The sequence below is a fragment of the Hesperophylax consimilis genome, chromosome 2 (assembly GCF_061612785.1).
Source record: "Hesperophylax consimilis isolate HC1 chromosome 2, BYU_Hcon_1.0, whole genome shotgun sequence".
In the NCBI taxonomy this organism is placed as follows: Eukaryota; Metazoa; Arthropoda; class Insecta; order Trichoptera; family Limnephilidae; genus Hesperophylax; species Hesperophylax consimilis.
Window position 1 is genome coordinate 39,692,709 of NC_142837.1, and position 22,917 is coordinate 39,715,625.

The following is a 22,917-nucleotide window of genomic DNA, read 5'->3' on the forward strand; positions in this document are numbered from 1 at the left end:
GCCGTTTTTGTAAAAAAATTCACCTCAAAGGAGCTATTCATATGTAATAACACCAAGGCATGTGTCCTTTATACTTGAATACAAATTAATTTTATATTTGATTTTGGGTTAAAAATATCAACACTTTTAACATCACATATTAAAAACTATACCACTTTTAACATCACATGTTAAAAGAAGCCAACACTTTTAATATCAGATATTAAAAACATCACATATTAAAAGCAATACCACTTTTAACATCATATTAAAAACATCAACACTTTTAATATCAGATATTAAAAACCTCAACACTTTTAACATCACATATTAAAAACATCAACACTTTTAACATCACATATTAAAAACATCAATACTCTTAATATCACAAATTAAAAACATCAAAACTTTTAATATCAGATATTAAAAACATCAACACTTTTAACATCACATATTAAAAACATCAACACTTTTAACATGAAGATCACAAAAAAACGCAACGATATTACTTTATTTTAAATTCTGGACCGTTTAGGAGAAATTGCTTTTATTTTTGTCCACATATTTTGACCACAATAAAATTGCATGTAAATAAATTAACTTATATAAACTTTATTGAGTGAGAATCGGACTCAACACCATGAGAATCAACGAAAAAACCATGGACCATTAGGTTATGGAGGCCGCCTTGTAATAGAACCTTGGTTTTGACCAACAAGACTACGATGTAAATTAAAAAAAAAGCAGCAAGTGGCAAATTAACATACTTAAATTAAGTCTCAAAAAACAAAGCTCCACAAATTTATTTCAATTAAGACTAATTTTTGATATGGAAAACATACACGATACGAATTTTTTTCCATTCGACGGGTCACCCGTTTAATTACAATAAATGTCCTTCTTAATAAAAGGTACACTGTTTTTAACGAACCAAGACAAAACTGGCTTAAATAATGACTCACAACTTATAATGGGACACTCTTTTCATTAATGTAACCGTGTACCATACGGGTTATCTATATAAAGGCGACAATTAAGATAGTCCTTGTAAGGGTTAAATTAATTCAGATTAAAATGCTAGATTAATCAAAAAAAATCTAACACATTCATAGAATGTGTTCATATGATTTCGATTTGTGTTTTAGTTCTATAATGTATGAGTGTTATAGACAGCTATCAAAATGCTTGCAAAACATCGCTAAGGATGTATAAATAAATATACCTACTCTGTATTAAAACTTTAATTAATAATGATACTAGGTTAGGTTCGGGCAGTTTTTAATGTTGGTTCGTTGGTTGGTAGCCACTGAAGGAGGTGTACCTATCGAACTAAGATTAGTTGGTAGATATTCTATAGATATAGCTGAGGCATACCTATATGTGGCAAAACCATGTATGATCGTGCCAGACATGTGGAGATTTGCAAAGATTGCAAGATTAATTTAAGCTTAGGTAATGGGGAGGATTAATGAAGGGATTATTAGATGGTTTGGGCATGTAGAACAAATTAACAAATAAACGAGTCTAAAGATAATATATGACGCCAATATTAATGGTAAAAATGTCGGGGACGCTCGAGTAAAACACGATCAATAAACCAAATACTGGACTCGGGACATGTCAAGAGTTAGTTATCTGTTAGTTAGTTAGTTAAGTTTATCTGCCAATAAAATACGTTAATTGATGTATTTTTACAAGATAAGGGTGATGGTAGATATTATCAAAAAATTACAATATTTCCACATTCCATTTATTTCTCGTCTCCATTATCTTCATCCTCACAAAATACTATAAATTATTGTGGATTACATAGTCTCACTGGCTCTGGGCAGTTGGAACTATGATGTACACATAATTACATGAAATACACAATAACAATGCAACAGAAATCACGTAAATAAATAAATTATCAACAAGTTATTCTGATAATAAATTAAAGTTTCACTTGTTCACTGTTCCACCTGCTCATTTGTCAAAATCATTTCGTTCTACCCACTAAAACGCTCGGGGTTTGGGATAAGCCAATACGTTCTGTTCAGACCTCAGCTTTTAGCCCACTGACTTCTGACACCGACACATTAAACAGTTTACGGCGTGAAGATATATGCAGGTGACCGCCCTGGTGCATGTTCGCGATAGCAATAAATGCACTAAAGCCGGCCTCAAATCGCATATCGCATGCACTTTTAACTTTTATATTAAAGGCGCCACTTTCAAAAGTGAGCTTGATGCCTTTTTGTGTAAAGAAAACCGGTACTGATAGCGTTAAATACAATATTACTGGCTTTGAATGTATTTTCTCTCCTATAAACCTGAGCATTAACAGTGTTTCAAGAGAGAAAAATGAGTATTGCTGATTTCTAAAAAATCTCTTCAAATTATTGTTAATCCTGTTAAAAACGGGTTTGCAGGCAATGTCTTGTTAAACTTCTAGTAAATTTCTAATATATCGGAATCACTTGCATTTACTTTTTTATTTTATTTCAATGTTTATCCGACTTTATGTACGGGTTAAATCTTCCCCAATGGAAAAACTTAACCCTTCCACACACTTTTTCACAAATGATCATCTAGTCAATATCTAATACGCCTAAATAATTAATGAGAGAGCTAAGTATAATGCCAGAGCAGAAATAACAAATGGTAATATTTTTATAGTCTGAGAATGCCAAATTCTTTTTATCTCATTTAATCAATACAATGATAATTTGCGAAACATTAGTATTTTTATGATCACGTGTTCTGACATTCGTATTTTAATAAAAATTTATCAAATTATTTATTCAATTATTATAAAAAAGGCGAACAGATACAATATTGTATTCGTGAGTCAACCCGTTATTGCATTATTTGTATGCCCTTCTTGAAAGAAATAAGTTTTTCTACGGACAAAACTATTTATTCATATTCATATTGCATTTGTACGGGCGCAAATAAATAATTAGTTTTAATATTTTAAGGATTAACTTATATATAAACAAAAAGTGGAGTTTTATAAAATAATTAAAATAAGGCCACCTATAACATACGTTACGTTTACCCTTAATACATAAATGATATGAAAATTCCAAAGCAAAATTGCACTTGACTGAAATTAAAAAGAAACACCGTTTTGCAATTCTAGCTGTAAGTACTTTAATAGGTACACATTTTAATGATTTAGTATTGCACGAAAGCCTGAGACACATTCATTAATTTATCTCCCGGCGTTGCCAGGTGTTAAAACATGTATGAGGTATCCACAAGCCCCGCAAGGATCGCTGTTAGCTGTCCGGTGACTAATTTATACGCATTAGGCGACAAGTCTCTCTGGGTGGCAAGGATATCAGGACACCGAGGTTTTAAAAGACGAAGACATAGAAATGTGGTTTAAATTATTTTTTAAAGTTGGTACCTACATATTAAAGGTATTTTTAGTAATTTAAAAAATTAACAACATATCTAATAAACGATACATAATTACTTATCTTAAAATTTGAGATTATCACTGCTAAAAGTATTATGGTGATTTATTTTTGGGGTGTGATGCACATCTACTCTGATGATGGATACTGTATGGGTAACGCAAAACGGCATAATACCCCAAAAATTTAGCACTAACTGTTAGATTGAGATATATATTATTGCTAAATAATTACAGCTCACAACAGTAACTAACTATAGGGTTTTCCAATAAGAGGTGTTATTTTGAATATTAATTAAGGAATTAATGATTTTTTATGCCCGGAATTGGATGGTATTGATCTGGACAACGTTTACTTTCAACAAAACGGCGCTACGTGCCACACAAACAACGAAACCATTGATCTTTTATGGGAAAAGTTCCGGACCGTGTTATCTCTGGAAGAGGTAATCACAACTGGCCACCGAGATCATGTGATTTAACACCTTGCGACTTCTTCCTTTGAGGCCACGTGAAAGAGAAGATCTACGCCAACAGCCCAGCGTCGTAACAAGACCTCAAAGATGGAATTCGTGAGGCTATCGAGGACATAAGGCAGCCACTTTGCGATTTGGTTATGGAAAATTTCATGAAAAGGATATGGTCCTGTAGGCGTGGTCTTTGTGGTAATTTGACTGATGTTATTTTTCACTATTAACGGCATACCTTCTTCTTTATAATAAAATAAACATTCGATCATTTATATTAAAAAATGGCATTTTTCTTTGAACATCAAAATAACACCTCTTATTGGAAAACCATGTATAAGGTAGGTAATGTAGGTACCTATCTCACAGCTGGGTCTAGAAAAAAATATTTAAAATATTTTTTTTACTCCACAAAGAAGACCCGGACGAAAATAATTTTTCTCTGGTACTATGTCATCTTCGGGGATGTTTGGTGAAGGGTATATTTAAGACAAGGAAATCAGTGATATGAGGGGTAGGTAGAAATCTGGGAGTCAGTGTGTGACGGACGTTTGAATTCATCCCTTCCAATGCGATGCATGGCTATGGGTCTACCACTACTACTCTCTCTTGATCCGCCACACACTAGATGGGCAGACGAATCTTCTAATACAGCGGCGTTCTTAAAGCACTAAAAAATCGTCTCCGTGACCTCCGTGTTGCGCCTCACCTCTGAGACGTCTCGTCTGAATTCAGCCCTAGCGTGTGAGGAAACAGACTGGTCGATATCGCGCCACGAGGAACGGGTAGGTACTATTACCTTTCCACTAACTACAGGTACTTCTTCAGGTACCTGGCGCTTGTAGTTGTTGATACGCATTCGCTCCAACTACCTCGCCAGATACTAAACACAATTAGCGACTTGTAGTGCAAATTTTAATTGGGTACTCCTTATCATTAATTTATTTGACCAATTAAACATTTCCACGTTTGCTGACAACATCCTAACTAACTTAGAAAATCTGTACACTAACTGTCTAGATAACTTAAACTATAAATCTCGGCGTAGTAATTTATCGCGTAATTAAAGAAAGCTCGTCTTAAAAGATACAACATTTTTATCAATGTCAAATATCGCCAAATGCTCCCAATTGTCCGCAGCCAATAGGACTGTAACATCCCCAATTGAGTTTTATTGTGAAATTAAAGGAGTAGAGAAGGGAAATAGATTGTGTGGAGGAAGGTTGGAAAGTACCTGGATGTTCAGATCTGGTCACTAAATACATCTATTGACATCTGAAATAACGTTTTGATACTGAATGGTGGTCTTTTACACTGATATAATCGAGTAGGTATTGCTAATTATTAATATATTAATAATCTCTTAAAATTATTCGTAATCCGGTTAAGAATGTGATTTCAGGGACACATGTTCCGATTTATTAGGAGTTTACTAAAAGTTTATCGGGAAACAGCCTACAATCCCGATTTTAATCGGATTACTAGATTCTAAATACATTTGCAGTAGGTACTCATTTTTCTCTGTGCAGCAAGGTGATATTGAGAGTATTTTCCACTCTGGATTGTGCAGCAAATAAATTTCACATTATTTTAAATGAATTAATTATGAAAATTACATTAAATTCACTTGAGCACGCCGTGATTTAAACCTGTGACCTCCGGATTAATAGTCGATATTCTTACCTCTCGAACACGAAGGCCGCCAATGATGAAAATGATTATGTTTTTGATAGCACGACATCTGCATTTAAAGCATCATATCCCGATAAAAGAGAATACAATCTAATTTTAAATAATCCTTAGAGATAAATGCAACGAGTCTATTTTAGGACAGGTGAACATTTAACACCTGTAGAGATTACCTCTGAACTGCAGCATCCATCTCAGTCCCCTTATCCGCACATTTACATTCCTTTCTACTTCTAGCACTTGCTGCAGTATAACAGTCAGAATCACGATTTATTTCCCAATACGAACTAATAAGGAGAAGTGATACATACAAGATGTGATTATACGATTTATAATGATCGTAATATTTCTCTTTTACACTATGTAATTATTTTTTTTGGGAATACCACACAAGAATCGCACAAGCGACAGAAAAAATCCATTTTTGATGTTAGTAGCCATTAATAAAATCTATATGTTCTTAATACGTTCGGTTTTGGGAACAAACTGATATTACCCGTAGTGTCAATTTGTTCGCTTTTAGAAACAGAACACATGGTCTCATAAAAATCGTTATGTCTCCCTTACTGTCATAGTTAGAAATATGAACTAAACGGTTTTAGAAAGAGAAAACACCAAACTTTATATTCAAATATAGAAGTTAACCACAAAAGGTTCCTAACGTAATTTGAGAATAATATTATGAAAAAATTTTAAACCTTTATTAATTATTTTTACAAGATACGACGAAAAAGTTAGGTCCCTTAAAATTTTGTTTCTAACAAAATTTTTGGTTAATTTTTAGTAATGAAATTTCAAAAGTATTAAATGACCTTTCACAAACAGTTTTTAGTTTGTGGATGCGTTCTGAAATATTCAATTTATTTGGATTTTACCTTCTGACAGCTACTTTGAAAAATATAACGGTCAATATGCCAGAGGCCTGAGGGGTTCACAATAGCTCACGTCATTTCTAACAATGATTGCTGTGGTCTTCCGTGGAACGAACAGCAAGTTTGGGTGGGTGGACACAGAATGAAATCGCTTAGACGTACCGTATTCATGTCCTTGAAATACGAATGTATGTATCCTAAAAGAATGCAAATGAACACGCATTCATGCCCCTGCGTTTGTCTCAGTAATATAAAATGACAAAATGCAAAAATGTAAGGTTTTTTTATAAACATGTATTCCGACATCGTGATTCGACATTCACTGGCTCAAGTGCCCTGAAAGAATCCAGTACAAATTTTGCTGGATGGTGTTTAAATCCATCAATGAAATGGCCCCACCCTACATCTGTGAACCATGCGTCCCGGAAAACTCTGATCGGAGGCAGTCAACTCTTAGATCAGCAACATCAGCAGCTGTAGGCAGACTGTTAGAACCTAAGCGCAAGCCAAATATTAAGTTTTGTGATCGCGCTTTCGGAGTATCTGGGCCGAAGGCTTGGAATAAACTTCCTCCGGAACTAAGATCCATAACAAGTCCAAAAGAATTCAGGTCTAAACTAAAAACTTACCCTTTTAAGCTGTCATACCCTTAAACTATATGTACCATTCCTGAGAGAAAGTCCAGTTATATCCAATTTTCCAATTATGTCCTAAATCCAGTATCTAAATTTATCTAATAAACAATTAGTTTGTTAATTAAGTGTTAATCTCAAGTGAGTATCCCAGGTAAGTATTGTACTGTATATTATCTCCGTATATAGTTAGTAATAACATAGATCATTGTAGAAATGTATTGTATATTTGTACAGCGCCCTTGAGGTGATTTTGCACAAAAACGACGCTATACAAATCATCAAAATATTATTATTATTAGTAATAGTAGGATATAAACTCAGATAATATGACGTTTACGTGTAAACGCTCAAGTGAACTTTACCCATTATAATTACTACAATCATAGGAAGAGCATTACTAGTAATTATGCAAATTTAAAACATTGTGTTACTGGCCCCAACGATTTCCACTAAAAGGGTTTTGAAACGAATGTACCTGGTAGAATAATAATTATTATAATTAGGTAGTTTTGTGTCCATCTGATATCTACGTACGAGCGATTCATTGCCACAATAGATCTTGCTTCAATTACCTCGGGGTCAGAGGAATGACTTGAAGAAATTCTAGTAATGCTAATCAAGGCGCACTTGTGTTTATGGATATTCTAATGCGATGTTTGATCGCGCAGTTAAGATAAAGCTTTGGTTATTTATTGAAGAGTCCTGTTTTCTGATAGTCGTAGGACTTTAAAATATTATTATTTGACGGGATACATAACATAAGATTCATAACAAATTCTAAAACACGGTTGTTTATTCCAAAATTTTTAGTAAAAACTGATGAATACTGACAAACACTGACATTTTACGCAGTAGGCAAAAAGCTTCAATTAGAGGCGCTACTGCGTACTAATATCTCGTCGAAACTTGTTCCACTATTAGAACGCGATAAGTGGTGTTTTAGTTTAGTTTGTTGGGAGATTTGGAGGTCAGGTAAAAAATGGAACCTATTTTTTCGCGTCATGTCTCATCTACGTTTAATACATCAATGGCAGTAGGCTGATTTTTTTTTCAACAAATAAACTGGTAGATCAATTTTAAATACTAGAGGCCTTACTAATATATGTGTTTTAAATTTTACACAACTACTGATAAACAACCATTAATGGAAGGTAAATAGTTTTTTCAAGTTCTGTCAGTTGTGTAAAATGTAAGTAAGATGGTAGATAATAAATATTAAATTTTATAACGAAACAAAATATGGTACAAAAAAGGTACCTAAACCAATTTTATAGGCAGTTAGTAGATAGGTACCTAACAACTAATGAGGATGTGAAGTCTATTTTTATATCACTTTAAAGGCGCTTTAAAAAATAGTCAAAGGTTTTCTAATTCAGTGATTTTATAAATTTTTTTGAAAAATAACCTACTGTAGTTTTTACACTTGGAACATATTTTGTAAGTATTTTTTTTTCATTGACAACCAATTATTTTATTTAACAATCTTACACTGAAAAAAGAACAAAAGGGGAATATTACACAAATTTCATTTCTTATAAAAATGCATTTCAAAACATTTAACGTATAATGCATACACAACCGTAATTTATAAAATATTGCCTAATTTTTTTATTTCTTTATTTATTGCATTTAATAAAAATGTAAAATCACGGGTAAATGTGAGGCCCACATTATCAAATAATGATCAAAAAAATATTATATAAAAATTAAAAAATATTAAAAATACCTTACAATAGGTTCATATTTAAAATAATAGATATACAATCAGGAAAAAACTAAAACAAAAAAATTGAAACAATATATTTTTTTAAATTCAGCAATTTTTTCGGTACTTATCTAGGTATGCATAACCTAATAATTTAAAAAATATATATTTATATATTTAATGGGACCCCTTCATCGTCGCTTGTTCCTTTTACACTGTGAAACGATTGAATATATATCATCAATTAATAGTCCATGTAATACCCGCATATTATTTTCAATTTCCAACGCTTGAAATTGAACATTCATGATTTTAAATCAATACGTTTCTCACGATACAAATAATTTAAAATTGTTCAGATCCATGATCTAATAACCATACGATTTGGATTTCAATTTGTTGTTCATAAAACGTCGATTAAAATCATTACTTGTACATTATAGAGTGAGAATTAGCGAAATTATTTCAACTGGAATTAGTTCCGAGATATTTTAAATTCTACAAATTGGGTTATGTAGTTACCTACCTGTCTTCGGGGAAATTATTAAAGAAAATCTATATATTGAAATTAATGTTGCTTTGTTTGTCCGTACTATTTACTCCACCATTCATCCTTTTTATGTTAGTTCTTATTAATGCCGGGAGTGCTTAAATAATGGTTTGAAAGGTTGAAAAAGTAGGGAACAACCGAGGAAGACGTAAAGCATTAGATCTGCACTAGTACGGAGGTACGGAGTCGAATGTCGAATGAAGTGAATTGTAGAAAAAGTCGGGAACACCCTAGGAAGTTACGAAACAAATAATTATTTGTGGAAAAGTGTGTGATGTGGAAGATAATTGTTAAAGAAATCGGGGACCCCCGAGGAAGGCATGGCACCATGATGATAAACAAATACTTATTTTTGGTCAAAACTTTATTCTGAACCATTCATACCCCGATACATTAAATGGTAGAACCTACAGACAAGCTGATTGTCACAGCTTTGTGGGACTACCCATATCTTATATTGTATTAAATGTAATTATATTAAATTTAATAAAAAAATAAAATAAAATAAAAAAAGCAACGCCGGGTCCACATTAGCTAGTCTGTTGTAAAAATTAACTTTCTTTAATAATATTGGAGCGTTATATTTTAAAATAATTACGTAGGTACACCCAAATATCAATCATTACAACACATAAATATTCTAATTAGAAAATATGTTGAGCTATAATTTTCGCCTATTAACCACTAGGCGGTATGTAATATATACTATATGCATGTCTGTTACATAATATATTGCACAGTGGGTAATATGCAATAATAATTCGTATATACCTACTTATTATTTTTCTGCAAAATTTTGAACAAAAATATTACCTACTTAAGGCGATGCCATACGTAGTAATGCAAAATCATGTGTTTTTGGTTTGAAAATTTGGTCGCCTAGAAATGTTTCAGATGCTTTAATTAAATACTGCGAGTAGAATACATCTTGGCCTTTGAAACAATCGAGTATTTTTTATAAGCCTAGAAAAAAATAATGTAAAGGCCTATGAAAACTGCTTTAAAATTCAAAATCTCCTACTTACGAAACCATTTTCGGTTATGATTTTATTGTATAATGTGGCAAATTAAGTTTTTTATAAAATAATTATATATTTATGCCTGAACATCTACAATATAAAATAAAAGGCACTTTTTGGCCATATTTTTTTCTTGCATAAATCAAAACAAGCGGATGGTGTTAAGCGGGAATTTAAACCTTATCGCCATCTACGTAAGGGTTGTTATTGATAGCGGCTCAATTTAAAATACTACACGACGTAGTGCATCGCCTTAAATGTAGGTATTTATTACAATGCGCATAATGAATGTGGAAAACTTAAAATTAGGTAACAATCATAACATACATCCCCGCAGAGGTAGGCAGATATAATGGAATGCTTTAAACCTGTATTATAACACGCACTTAGTCTATATGGTATTCTTTTAAGAAAAAAATATTTTTTTGTAAAATACGAAAATTTGAAATAGAAAAAGATTTGACCGAATTTAGTTTGAGTGTCGCTAATATTGTCTTCAATGTTTAAATGTAACATATTTGAGAAAAATACATGAAACCTTTAAATTTGCATAGTAATATCCGGAAGCTTCTAGAAATCATTATCTTTTAAGCCTTGTAGCCCCGAGCCTTCGAGGTCCGCCCATCTAATGCGTGTAATGCCGGAACATCTCCACTAAACGGCGGGCGATCCCTAAAGTCACGCTGAAGTAAAAGGCGAAGCTGAGCGGAGTATGAATAATGATGCGACAAGCTGAGAGGGCAGCCTGCTTGGGCTGATTATGTGATCACTTTCCAGGAACTGTTCGTCTTGGAATATTTCCTAGTGCGTAATTTTCTTCTTCTTTCAAGAGGTGGGACATGGTGGGGTTTTTAAGTCTTCGAAACAGTCAAGGGCTTCAGAGCTAGCTCATCAAACCCGAAGGGGAATTAATGGAGCAAGCATTCGTAGAGAACAAGTTCGGCGGTTTGCACCGCACCGCATTCACACATCGCCCTCGTTGAGGCCCCACTTAAGCATCGTGTGGGCACAAGGACTATGGGAGCACCTTATCATATTGATGAAGGGCCTGAGTTAACGAGGATGTGAGGAAAAATAAATCAAAATGAGCACTACTTTTGTAAATAATATTATTCACGCAATAACAAAAATACTACACAAAAACTCAACATTAACAAAGTGTCTTTATTCCTTTCCCGATTGGGGTTTGAATTGGACTCTGCTCTAAAGTAACTCAAATCCCGGCGTACGCAAGTGAATTTTATTTGATTAATGTGTGTTATTTCACACTAATAAAATAATAAACGGTGGGTATATTTGCCGCACGTTCCGGAGTGGAAAAAGTTACTCACAGTATCGCATTGGTGTAAGACCACCATTCTGAATTGAAACGTTTCTTGAAATGGCTTTATCCGTGCTTAGTGACAAGAACTGAATAGTCAGGTACTAGCTTCAGTCCCACAATATACCCCAATTGGCGATGCCATAGTCTCATTGGCTCCAGATGGTTTGAGGCAGTTTGGACTCTTACGCGGTATTCACATAAATTAAAAAATAAATTAATTGTAATTTTGTTTTTTCAAGATTGGCTATAAGAAGTAAGGAAGTCTTTATATTAAAGTATAGGTCTGCCTACTTACTCCAATTTGTATAGGATACATACCCATTTCAATTTTATTTAGTTGATGCAAACACTTATTTTGAAAACAGAGAATGATTTGTGCTGTTAAAGGCATTATGCTGAACACTTTCCTCTTCCTCGCGGCCGGACTACATATGACTATTGGAGACAGGGCTTCAGGTATTGGATGCTTACCTTCGCAGGTGAACTGTCCATAGTGCTTCCCCGAGGACTTGTCCCCGCACACCACGCACTCGATGTTCTGCCCCTTGTCGGGCTGCGAGCCGCCGCTCTGCGTGCTGTTGGCCTGCGAGGCGGGCGTGGCGGCGTGCAGCTCGCGTGGCAGGGCAGGCTCCTCGTGCGGGTCACGCCACGGCGCGGGCGCGGGGGCCACGAGCGCCATGCCACGCGCGAAGCCGAGCTCCAGCGCGGGCGCGCCGTACGGCGGGGCCAGCTCCGACCCCGGCGGGCCCACGTAACCGGCGCCGTGCCCGATAATGGTGCCGGTTCCGTGCCCGATTATGGTGCCGGTTCCGTGCCCGGTGCCCGTGCCCCCGCCGAGCCCGATCGTGCTGGCGGCCGTGCTGGGCGCGCGCGCTAACCCCGAGCGCGCATCAAACGAGCTGAACAGGCTCAAACACTCACTCTGGTAGCTGATAATGATGAGTTAGTTCTTTGCACTCACTATCAAACTATAACCAAACGCTTTTAAAGTGCAAAGCCTTTTGCTATCAAATATTGTCTGCATATGATTAATTTGAGAGTTCTAATTTGAATCTTTTTACTCAAATTATGCTGGGTTTATTTTTTGGCACGACATTTAACACTTTTTTTTTAAAAATAGTGATAAATTATTAATAACTGTCATTAACTTATTTGGTATATTAAATGCTTGTCAATATAATTTTAAACACATATTAAATTATTATTAAGTGCACATTCACAATTGTTGTCTTTTAGTAGAAGTTGTTCATTTTTAAAACACTGCGTAAATTCGGTAGAAAGTCGAAAAAATATTCACAAAAAATTAGCACAGATTTTAAAAAAATTGTCTCAAATCCACTTTGAATCGAAAATACACTCGCGTCAAAATCGCTACGCAAAAATGAATCACCGTCTCCGACGAGAGATAATAATAATCGCAAAAGCAAAATTTAACACAAATAAAAAAATTTATATAAAATAAATTTTATCAATCAAAATTTTTTTTTATTGTTTTTTTAACATATCTTCTAAAAAATATTTTGTTAAAAAATTTAACGTGCAAGAAATATTTAAAGTTTGTATGTTGGAAAACGTGCGAGAAAACGCGTCGAAACGCCGGTGTTAATCAAGGATCACGACACGGAGCGCATGGGTCGCAAGAGATCGCAGCACCGTTTGGCACACCGCTGAACTATGGCAGTGTCGCGGCCTCTGTGACTCGAGCGAGTCAAAGGCCCGCTGATCCCCCCCGCCCCGTGCCCTGTCCCTGCCTTGTGCCCCCTCTGCCGCCCCCCGGCGGGGCAGGCCGCCTATTGGCCTGATCCGTGACCGGGCGGGCCCGTACAACATTGAAACGTACATTTCTAAAGATCGCGGGAAATGTTACGCTGGATTCTTGCAAGAAAGCTCTCGGAGCATATAAAAATCATATTTTACTGATAAAACACTATTTTGTAAGCCTCATATAATTCTGAAAATCCTTCATTTATAAGCACTTTCTTATTGTCTTTGGACTGACTGAAAAAAAACACTTATTTAGATAGATTTAGGGTTTTTCGCAAATACGATAATTCTTTTATACTTATGTATTGTAGATCAATTGGAAAAGCGTCGTCTAAGATTTTCCATAAGGCTTCTTGAAATGGAAAGGTTTTTTGCAAAATAAATTAAATAAAGAATTACCCTAGCAAAAGAAAAAATTTAATCAACGTTGATTTTTTATAATATTGAAACCATGTTACCTAATTCATCCCGGAATTGCATTTAAACATAACTTTTTATGTATTAAAACTCCTTTTTAACTCAGATGCCCGTCGTAAAACGAAACCAGTTCGGTTATCTATATAAAATTAGAAAAAAGTATGAAGATATTAACAGTTATATAAAATTAATTTTAAATATAGATTCTACTATTTTAGAAACCGATCGACTAAAAGCTGTAGATATATTGAAAAAAAATTCATTAATCAATGAGATATAAAAATAATTATACGAAACTACTTAGGTACGTACCTAGTTAACCCCATATCATCCAATTTAATAATAGCAGTTACCCACCTACCTATTGACCTCAATAGATAATTATTTATAATAATATTTCAGAAGCATTATTTTTAAAACCAATGATAGCCATTAACGTCACGTATCAAAAATCTCAAAAACCTGATTGGAAAATTCACGTCGCCACGAAGAAAATCTCAGCATTCCAAGTTTAAAAATATGGGGGCGTGGCTCAGGCCATAGGGCCTGCCCCGCCGCCTGGAGGGGGTGACCCGTCACGGAGAGGGGGGAGGCAGTGGGCTGGGGGTAGCGGAGGGAGAGGACTCAGCGCCGGTCTTGGCGAGATATCACTTTACTACGCGATGGTAATTCGCGCGATGCAGACGTGTGTTGACTACTCTGTAGTATTGATGTCTACAAATCAGATTTATGAAATTTGTGGAAATTGACTGATTGTGATTTGAGCGGATGCGACTTTAGATAGTTGGCATTATAGTAATCCAGTAGTTAATTTTTTTTTCTATGATCCATAAATAATGTCATAATGATTATTTATATGGCGCCGTTTTTATGAAAAATCACTTCAAGAGCGCTGTTCATTTTATTGCAAGTTTCTAGGCTTTATCTAATGTTCACTTCAAATAAACACACTTTTACTAAATAGTTTACGATTTTGCACGCAGTAAAAACACAATTTTTTTGAGTATTTACGTTATCTCGTCATTAATCGTAACAGAAAATTCTGCATTAATTATATCAGCAGTAAAGTATACGGTTTGATTTACTTTTAATTTAAATAGAAAAACTTTTAATTTAAGTACAATTTTATCTTGTTGGTAACCTTTCTTCTTACCTAGAAATGTCAATTTTTATAATAATTCCAATAAGAATCTTTTGCTTTTACAGTAAGCTTGAATTTTTTCTAGGTACCTACCTATCTATATGATTTTTTTCCTAGGTACCTACCTACCTATATGAATTTTATATTAGGTACCTACCTACCTATATGAAGTTTTTCCTAGGTACCTTCCTATCCATATGATAATTTCGTACTAGGCACCTACCTACCTATATGAATTCTGTCCTAGGTACCTACCTATCTATATGAATTTTATCCTATGTACCTACCTATCTTTATGAGAATTTTTTCGTAGGTAGGTACCTACTTGCCTATATGAAAATTTAAGAAAACTACCGAATACCACTAGCCTATGGGATCGCTTGTTGAATTGATTAAATAATAGGTACCTCTACTAATCTATGTAACTTTGAATAAAAATTCTATTAAATTATTCAACCTACTTAGGTACTTATTTGTAAATCCTTCACGAGATTGAATGCTTTTTATACTTTCTGATGTCATTGTACCTACGTTCAAATGCCACAATTAATTGCTACTTTTTTAATGCATGTATTTAACTATATCAGGCAAATATTGCTTATGTCATATTTATTCCGTTGATATTAAATGAATAATTTTAATCACCAAAGACTTCGTCAAAAAATCTTTCTGGAATATATCTAATTTTCATTTTTTATCGTTGTTTCATTTGATTTTACCGAAACATATTGGTCCAGACAAATAGAAATTATCAAAAACTTTCAACTCCCGTATTCTTGAAACATTTCGCTAAATTCAGGAAAGCTCAAATAGTTGAAGATTTTTAAGGCTTTTGGACAGTTTACAAACCGGAGAATAAGTCCGGTTTGCTATAGTTAAATACTTTAAATAGTTTTAAGTAAGTTAAGAAAAGGATCCCGTTTAAAGCTAGTCGATAGGAACCATCCTTAAGGATAAATCAAATTATTAATTTATTTATTTATACATTATACGCCCATATGGACTTCTACAAACATGTGAAAATATGTACATAATAGTTCAGTGGAACAATCAAACATAAAACCAAAATGAAAATTTCATTTCAAATTATATAGAACCTAATAATTGTTATTATTACTGAGGTATGTTATTATAACCTTCTTGTAACTATTGTTCTTGCAGTTGAACACAACTTAAATTTCTGGATAAAGTATTACCAACTGCATGCAATGTCAGTACAAGTGAGTATCTGAATGACTTAGGATGGGTAGTTTGATAGAATTTGAACAATTCATCAAATTTCAACGTTCAATTGCGAGTTCTGTGAATGTCCTTTTCAAGTTCTGTTGTTATATATAGCCTAGTTACTTGAAAAAACTGAAATAATATCATAACTTGAAAATTATCTTTGAAATTTGAATAATTGTTCAAATTCTCTGAAACAACCCGTCCTAAATCCTGATATAATTGTTGCAATTAAAAAGAATTTTCGATCGAGTAGTTCTTGTTTCTATGTTAAAGGTAATAAGAGTCAGTAAATCAGGGATGTCTATAAGTCAATCCGTAATTTAAAAAAATAAAATTATGTTACAACCCTTATTTCAATAATTTTCATACTGTTGAAAAGACTTCACGAAAAACATGTTTAGGTAGGTAACTACCTATATGATTAATAGCAACGGATTCACAGACATTACGTTTGTTAGCTATATAGGTAGGTACCTACGTAGTGCCAAAAGTGCAATTTTTTTTTATTCTCCTATTAATAAAAAATTCGAACAAAACTTGGTTTTACCGAGAAATTAATAACACGATCAAATGAATCAAATATTTGAGTCATGCACATATGTACATATTTATTAGTCGGTTAATGTATTTTAGCAAGTCAAAAAACAGCAGGTTGAGTATGTAGGAATGTAAATGAATCAAGGATTGTAGAGAGAGTTGTTACAGAGTTGTTTGACGTTCAACTACATTTGTCTACGAGAGAGTGCATGATGTTTAGTGAAAATGACTGTCATCCGTAGGTACATATTCGGGCCAATTGCACTCTAGAAAACTAAGAAAATATCGCCACCTAATTCCACTAAATCCCATTTTACACTTGCCTTGACCAATCTTCGACTGTATTAGAATAATTTTTAAACAATTTTTTTTCTGTTTATAGGGCTTTAATAATAATAATAATAATGTTTATTTCAGCTGGACAGAGCGGTGTGTGCAATGCTCTGTCTGCCATAAAAGTTTACATTTAAGTTAATACATAAAAAGAAAATGAATAAAGAAATTAATAAAAAAAAATAATAATAAATAAAAAATGAATACATTGATGAGCACATTAGGACTTTATGGTGGCTTGAGTGAAATTCTCCATCTCTCCATTCAATAAATCGATATTACCGTGCTAGAATTTAAATGTTTAAATTATTATAAAAAATAGGAGTGCTAACAAAAGTTTTATTACACAGTTAGGTAACTGAAATTATTAACTTAATTCCAATGGTTGAAAGTGATACAAAAATAAACCTATTCAATATTTTAAAACTAAAATGTGACCTAAATAAGATCAAAGTACCTAAGATTTCATCATTTAGTGATAATCTCATTTGGATTGATTTCTGCATTTAATTGCCTTTGTGCGAAAATTGGAACAAATAAGATACACGAGTCCGACGTTCATTTATTCGGCGAGCAAGTGACTATTTCAATTTAAGAGCAAAATCACTGACAGAAGCATTGTGTCACAAAATTTAAAAAAAAATGGGGAGTAAAAACTAGTCTGCCTGAACAATACCGTATTGTATACCGTATAAACAATTCAGTAGGTATATGTCACAATACCATATTATACTGAATTTTATTCTTGCTATAATAAAACCTAACTTACTTCTAAATACCTGCATAATAAATATAACATACCCCAAAATTTTCAAAACACGTATCCTGTATCCTAAGATCTCAAGAATATTGTGCAATAAATGACATGCTGCAAATATATATTCCAGCGATTGAACCAAGGTCGTTAAACGAAAAATAATCCCATAATCCCGGGATTAAGGCAAAGCGCAGCACCAGGATTATCGTGCCGACAAGGGTCCGGGATTCCCAGTATCCCGTTTCTCGATATCTTGCGGTTGAAAGATGAAAACTCTAGTAGGTACCTGCCTACCACACGGAAGTAAATAATGTTAATGCAGGTAAAACAATCATAGATATTTGACTTGGTTTTGGCGGCGGCTGTTAATAAAATCAAAGTGATATTTCAACTTAGATATTGATTAAAGACAAATAAAATTAAGCTAGTTTTATTTTTATTCCGCAGAATGAATGCCAAATATCCACAATCGACAATCAAATCACAACCTTCGTGTTACATATTATTTGTAGACTATTATATTCTATTTACTTAACAATCATCCCCTTCACCTCACTGCTACTTCAGTTTCGTAATGAAGATGTTAGGCAGGTACCGGTAACTTACCCCGAATTGGGGATAGTAATTATAATAATTGGATAATTTGTATAGCGCCGTTGTGAAAAATCACCACAAGGACGCTGTATAATTTATTATGAGCTCCAAGGCTAGATCTACAGGGTTTTCCAATAAGAGGTGTTATTTTGAATAGCCCGCTATTTCGGTAGATACTTTTAAAGCTGTCGTTTTTTGACATTTGACAAGTAGAAACTATGCCATTTATAAAAATGGAACGATACACGCTTAAACAACGCATTGAAATTATTAAAATTCATTTGAGTGAATCAAATGCAAATCATCTTGAGTGATGAGGCCCATTTCCACCTCAGTGGCTTCGTCAACGAGCAAAATTGTCGCATCTGGGGCTCGGAAAACCCAAGAGTTATAGTTGAAAAGCCTCTCTATCCTCAACGTGTGACTGTTTGGTGCCGTTTATGGTCCAGCGGAGTCATTGGACGTTACTTTTTAGAAAATGAGGCTGGAGCAACAGTTACGGTGAATGGATTGCGCTATCGAGAGATGATTAATTATTTTTTATGGCCGGAATTGAATGGTATTTATCTGGACAACGTTTACTTTAAAAAAAACGGCGCTAAATGCCACACAAGCATCGAAACCCTTGATGTTTTACCATTGAATATCAAAATATCACCACTTATAGGAAAACCCTGTAGTTTTATTATTTACAAACAGATTCAGAAAAACATACTTACCTTTCAGGTCACTTCAGATAAACACACATTTATTAAAAAGTTTACGACTTTTTAAGCAGCGGACACTATGGTAAAAACAAAAACACTGGACATTGATTTTACATTTATTAATAGATTAGTGGCAAAAGTTAGAGATTTTTTATGAAATCTTCTTAAAAAACTTCTTCTTCGTTTATATTTTTTATATATGCTCTCAATTCGATCGAATCTGTGACCATTTATATATCATATGGCAGTACATTCCAGGATTTAGGTCCCGACACCCTGAACCCACGCTCGCTGAACTTAGTATCTGGTGTGGACTTTGGTTCCTAAACCTTCCGATAACTGATCACGCTGCTCACCTAAGGGTTGACTGACATGAATTGGCCTTTTTCGGAATACACATTTCTGATAAGTAAGCCGGAGTCATTCCGTTAAGTGAATAATTATATTCCGTTAAGTAAATGTGGGAATATTTTGGACGGGTTGTTTCGGAGAATTCGAACAATTCTTCAAATTTCAACGTTCATTTTCGGGTTCTGTGAAAGTCTCATTCAAGTTCTGTAATTATATCATACTTGACAGAACTGAAATAAATACAGAACTTGAAGTTTGAAGAATTGTTCAAACTCTCCGAAACAACCCGTCCTTAGATACTCCTGTGATAAGTCATGCCGCAGCATTGAAACGTATGGGATGTTGCCATAGTCTCGCTGGTTCCGGGGTATTTCTAATTCTTGCGTGGAAATCATATAAAAATGTATTTAACAAAGTGTGGACTTATTTTATTTCTGCCAGGAGCACAGAATAACCGAGTGGGTTGTGAATAATAAATGAGTAAATGCACGGAGTATCGGGAGCGCATATTTTTCAGGAGGCATCCAAGTGTCTCGTTCCTAGTTGAGAACTATGCGGTCAGGTCGGGCCAACAGGGTCCGGTCGCTTAGAATGAGCCCGTCTATGAATTCCGCGCCCGAAATACCCGCGGCGGACCGATAATGTCACATTCTGAACACTCTGCGGTGTACCGGGCCATAAGTTGGGCTAGAAAGTTTTCCTTTGGCGGGGATATTGATTTTATCGGGGGTTGAGCCCTGATTTTAAACGGCGAGATGGCCAAGAAACTTACAGAATATTCTAGAGAAGGTGAAGTAGTATTAAGTGTGTTTCCATTTATTTTTCAATTTCCTGAAATGATTATTAATTTCTTCATGATTTGCTGAAACTACCCTCCCAGTAGGTATTTAATGATAGTACATAGTAAATTATTTTAAAATTTTCGGACAAACAACGATATTTTTTGCTGTTTTAATGCCCTGAGATGTTTTAAAAAAACCATACAATAAAAATTCTGTACCATCGTAGTAAAAACCCTAAAAAATAATCGCAGACGAAGGTGCTGCACAAAGTATTGCTTACAAACTAAAATATTCCTCGAATATTAACGTAGAAAACATTCGAATTTTTTAAACCGTACTAAGTTTATCAGGAAACCTATCAATTCATTCATTAAGGGCCTGTAATCCCATTTTTAACCAGATTATGAATAATTTGAAGAGATTCTTAATAAATTAGAAAAAGGTAGGTACTCGTTTTTATCCGTGTAGGTTTCTGATGATCACGATGCCGGAACACGTGTTCATAAAAAATCTAAAATGTTTGTACGTTTTTCGTATTTCGTCACTGTACATTATCAAAGCAAATGCAGGTGAATATACACGTGTTTTTTGTATTACGAATGTATTAAAAGTTTATCAGGAGAGGGCATGCAATCCCGTTTTTAACCGGTTTGCCAAAAATTGGAAGATATTTTTAATTAATTAGCAATAGGTACTATTTTTCTCCGCCTGGAACTGGGTTTTGGTTTTTAAGAAGATGGTTGAGGATTTTAGGGGCTAGGTTGATGAATTGTCTTTGTGTTGACGTAGTATGTCGTCTATATACTTAGTCTTATCTATTGTAGTGTCAGTTGGTTATAGTTCTTGTAGTGTAAGAGAGTTTTTTGTTGTATCTGTATAAAAAGTGTGTATGAATTGTAGATCGAGTTGACGTATGTTCAATTACTCTGGAATACGCATCACTAAACACAAGCACCCATTCACCCACAAACGTATGTATGTATGTGTATAACACCTGTTTATCTTTAATGCTAATGTTATAAAAACATTGCTTTACCACCATGCAAATCTGCTCCCAAAATATCGCTTGAATTTATATCATTTCCTACAAAAAAACTTGATATCTACACCTCTCCCTTGGCTCACTGTACTTGCAAATATAACCCCGCCAAATAACAGGCGACTTTAATGCAAGAAGGCACTGCAAAGAACCGCGATACCGTTGCACGATGATGTCATCACTCACCCTGCATCCCACTCGAAGTCCTAAAAATCCTTCTGCGTGGAAGGAGGAGGCGTAGAGGCTCTTCCGAATACCTCTCACTCCAGAAGATAAACTTGAGTGGTAATTGGCCGAAGTGAGAAATGCCCATCTCGTGCACGACCCCACTGAGAGACAGCTTGGATTCTCACTGCCTCGCAAACTCTGGCCTGCCTTCAACAGGATAAGGTCCTCCAACAGCCGCTGTGTCCTAAAGAGTCGGCGATGTCAACGAATACCCGCTGTATTCATTCCCTGGCGGGATAGATTTTTACCACAGGGCGACGCCTGAAGCCTTCGACTGTCTCACTGACCTAGATGTTCCCCTCTGACCCCTCTACCATACGAAATAAGAAGAATGTTCTAAGCAAGCTTTATGTATCTACGTTTATATTACGTGAATACGTTCAGCTAACAAACACAACCTATATAGATACTTATTATATAACAGTCTACGCGATGTGGTAGTAAGCACATATCACTTCGTCCAATGTTTGCTATTGGTCCCGTCGAAGTGAGAACACAAATAAAATTGGCTACAAGTAACTTACGTGCGTGAAATTTTAATATTGAAATAATGTTTATTGTCAAATCAAGCGCAATTAAAAACACAAGAGAATAAAGGATACTGCCGAATGGTTATCCCATGCAAATAATAAGTGTCATTGGTTAGTAATGTCGACGAGTGCAAGTGCTGATACGAATGACATCATTGATTGTAAAATATTAGCTAAGGGGTATTTTTTTATGTCCCAACTGCTCCCAAATGGGGTATGTTATGAGGCTGAGGGTAGCGGGGAAGGGAAAGAGATGCAGTAGAGGAAGGTGGGAGAGTACCTGGCTATTCAGATCCGGTCACCAAACACCGCCAAAGCCATTGGTCTTATACCAGGGCGATACTGAGAGCATCTTCAACTCTGAAACGTGCCGCAATTATACCTACTATATATTGTTTTTAATCAGTAAATTGTGAATCAACACAAATTAATCAAATAAAATTTACTTGCGCATGTCGGCATTTGAACCCTTGCCTGACTTGCAAGTCGAGAGCCTTACTCCTTGACCACGGAGGCCGTCAAATGATGGGAATGGTACGGATTAATGATTTGAAGAGAAATGCAGGCTTCGGATGAGTGAGAACCGTTAAAATTCGGAAAAATGTGTAAATTTTGAGGGAATCCTGGACAAATATGAATATATGTACAAAGCTGGATACCATTGTCATGCTCATTAAATAGTAATAATAATAATTGGATGATTTGTAAAGCGCCGTTTTTGTGAAACCCCCCTCCCCTCCTTTGCTTTTATAATACTTTCAATACGGAGAAAATTTACTGATAAGAAATATGGTTAATTTATTGAAATTCTGGTAAAATTATTCGTTTTCATAAAAAAACTATCAGTAACTAACTAACCAATACGCC

At 34.7% G+C, this 22,917-nt stretch overlaps 1 protein-coding gene across 2 annotated transcripts in view; it reads right to left on the minus strand.

The window, feature by feature from the left end:
* svp (COUP transcription factor 2) overlaps positions 1 to 13,316 on the minus strand; it is a 194,941-nt gene extending 181,625 nt beyond the window's left edge. For both annotated transcript variants that reach the window (XM_089642847.1, XM_089642846.1), the window contains exon 1: positions 12,115 to 13,316. In XM_089642847.1, the coding sequence (XP_089498973.1) occupies positions 12,115 to 12,322 (208 nt within the window). In that variant the 5' untranslated portion in view covers positions 12,323 to 13,316. The remainder of the gene's footprint in view (positions 1 to 12,114) is intronic.
* Between the last annotated feature and the right edge of the window lie 9,601 nt (positions 13,317 to 22,917).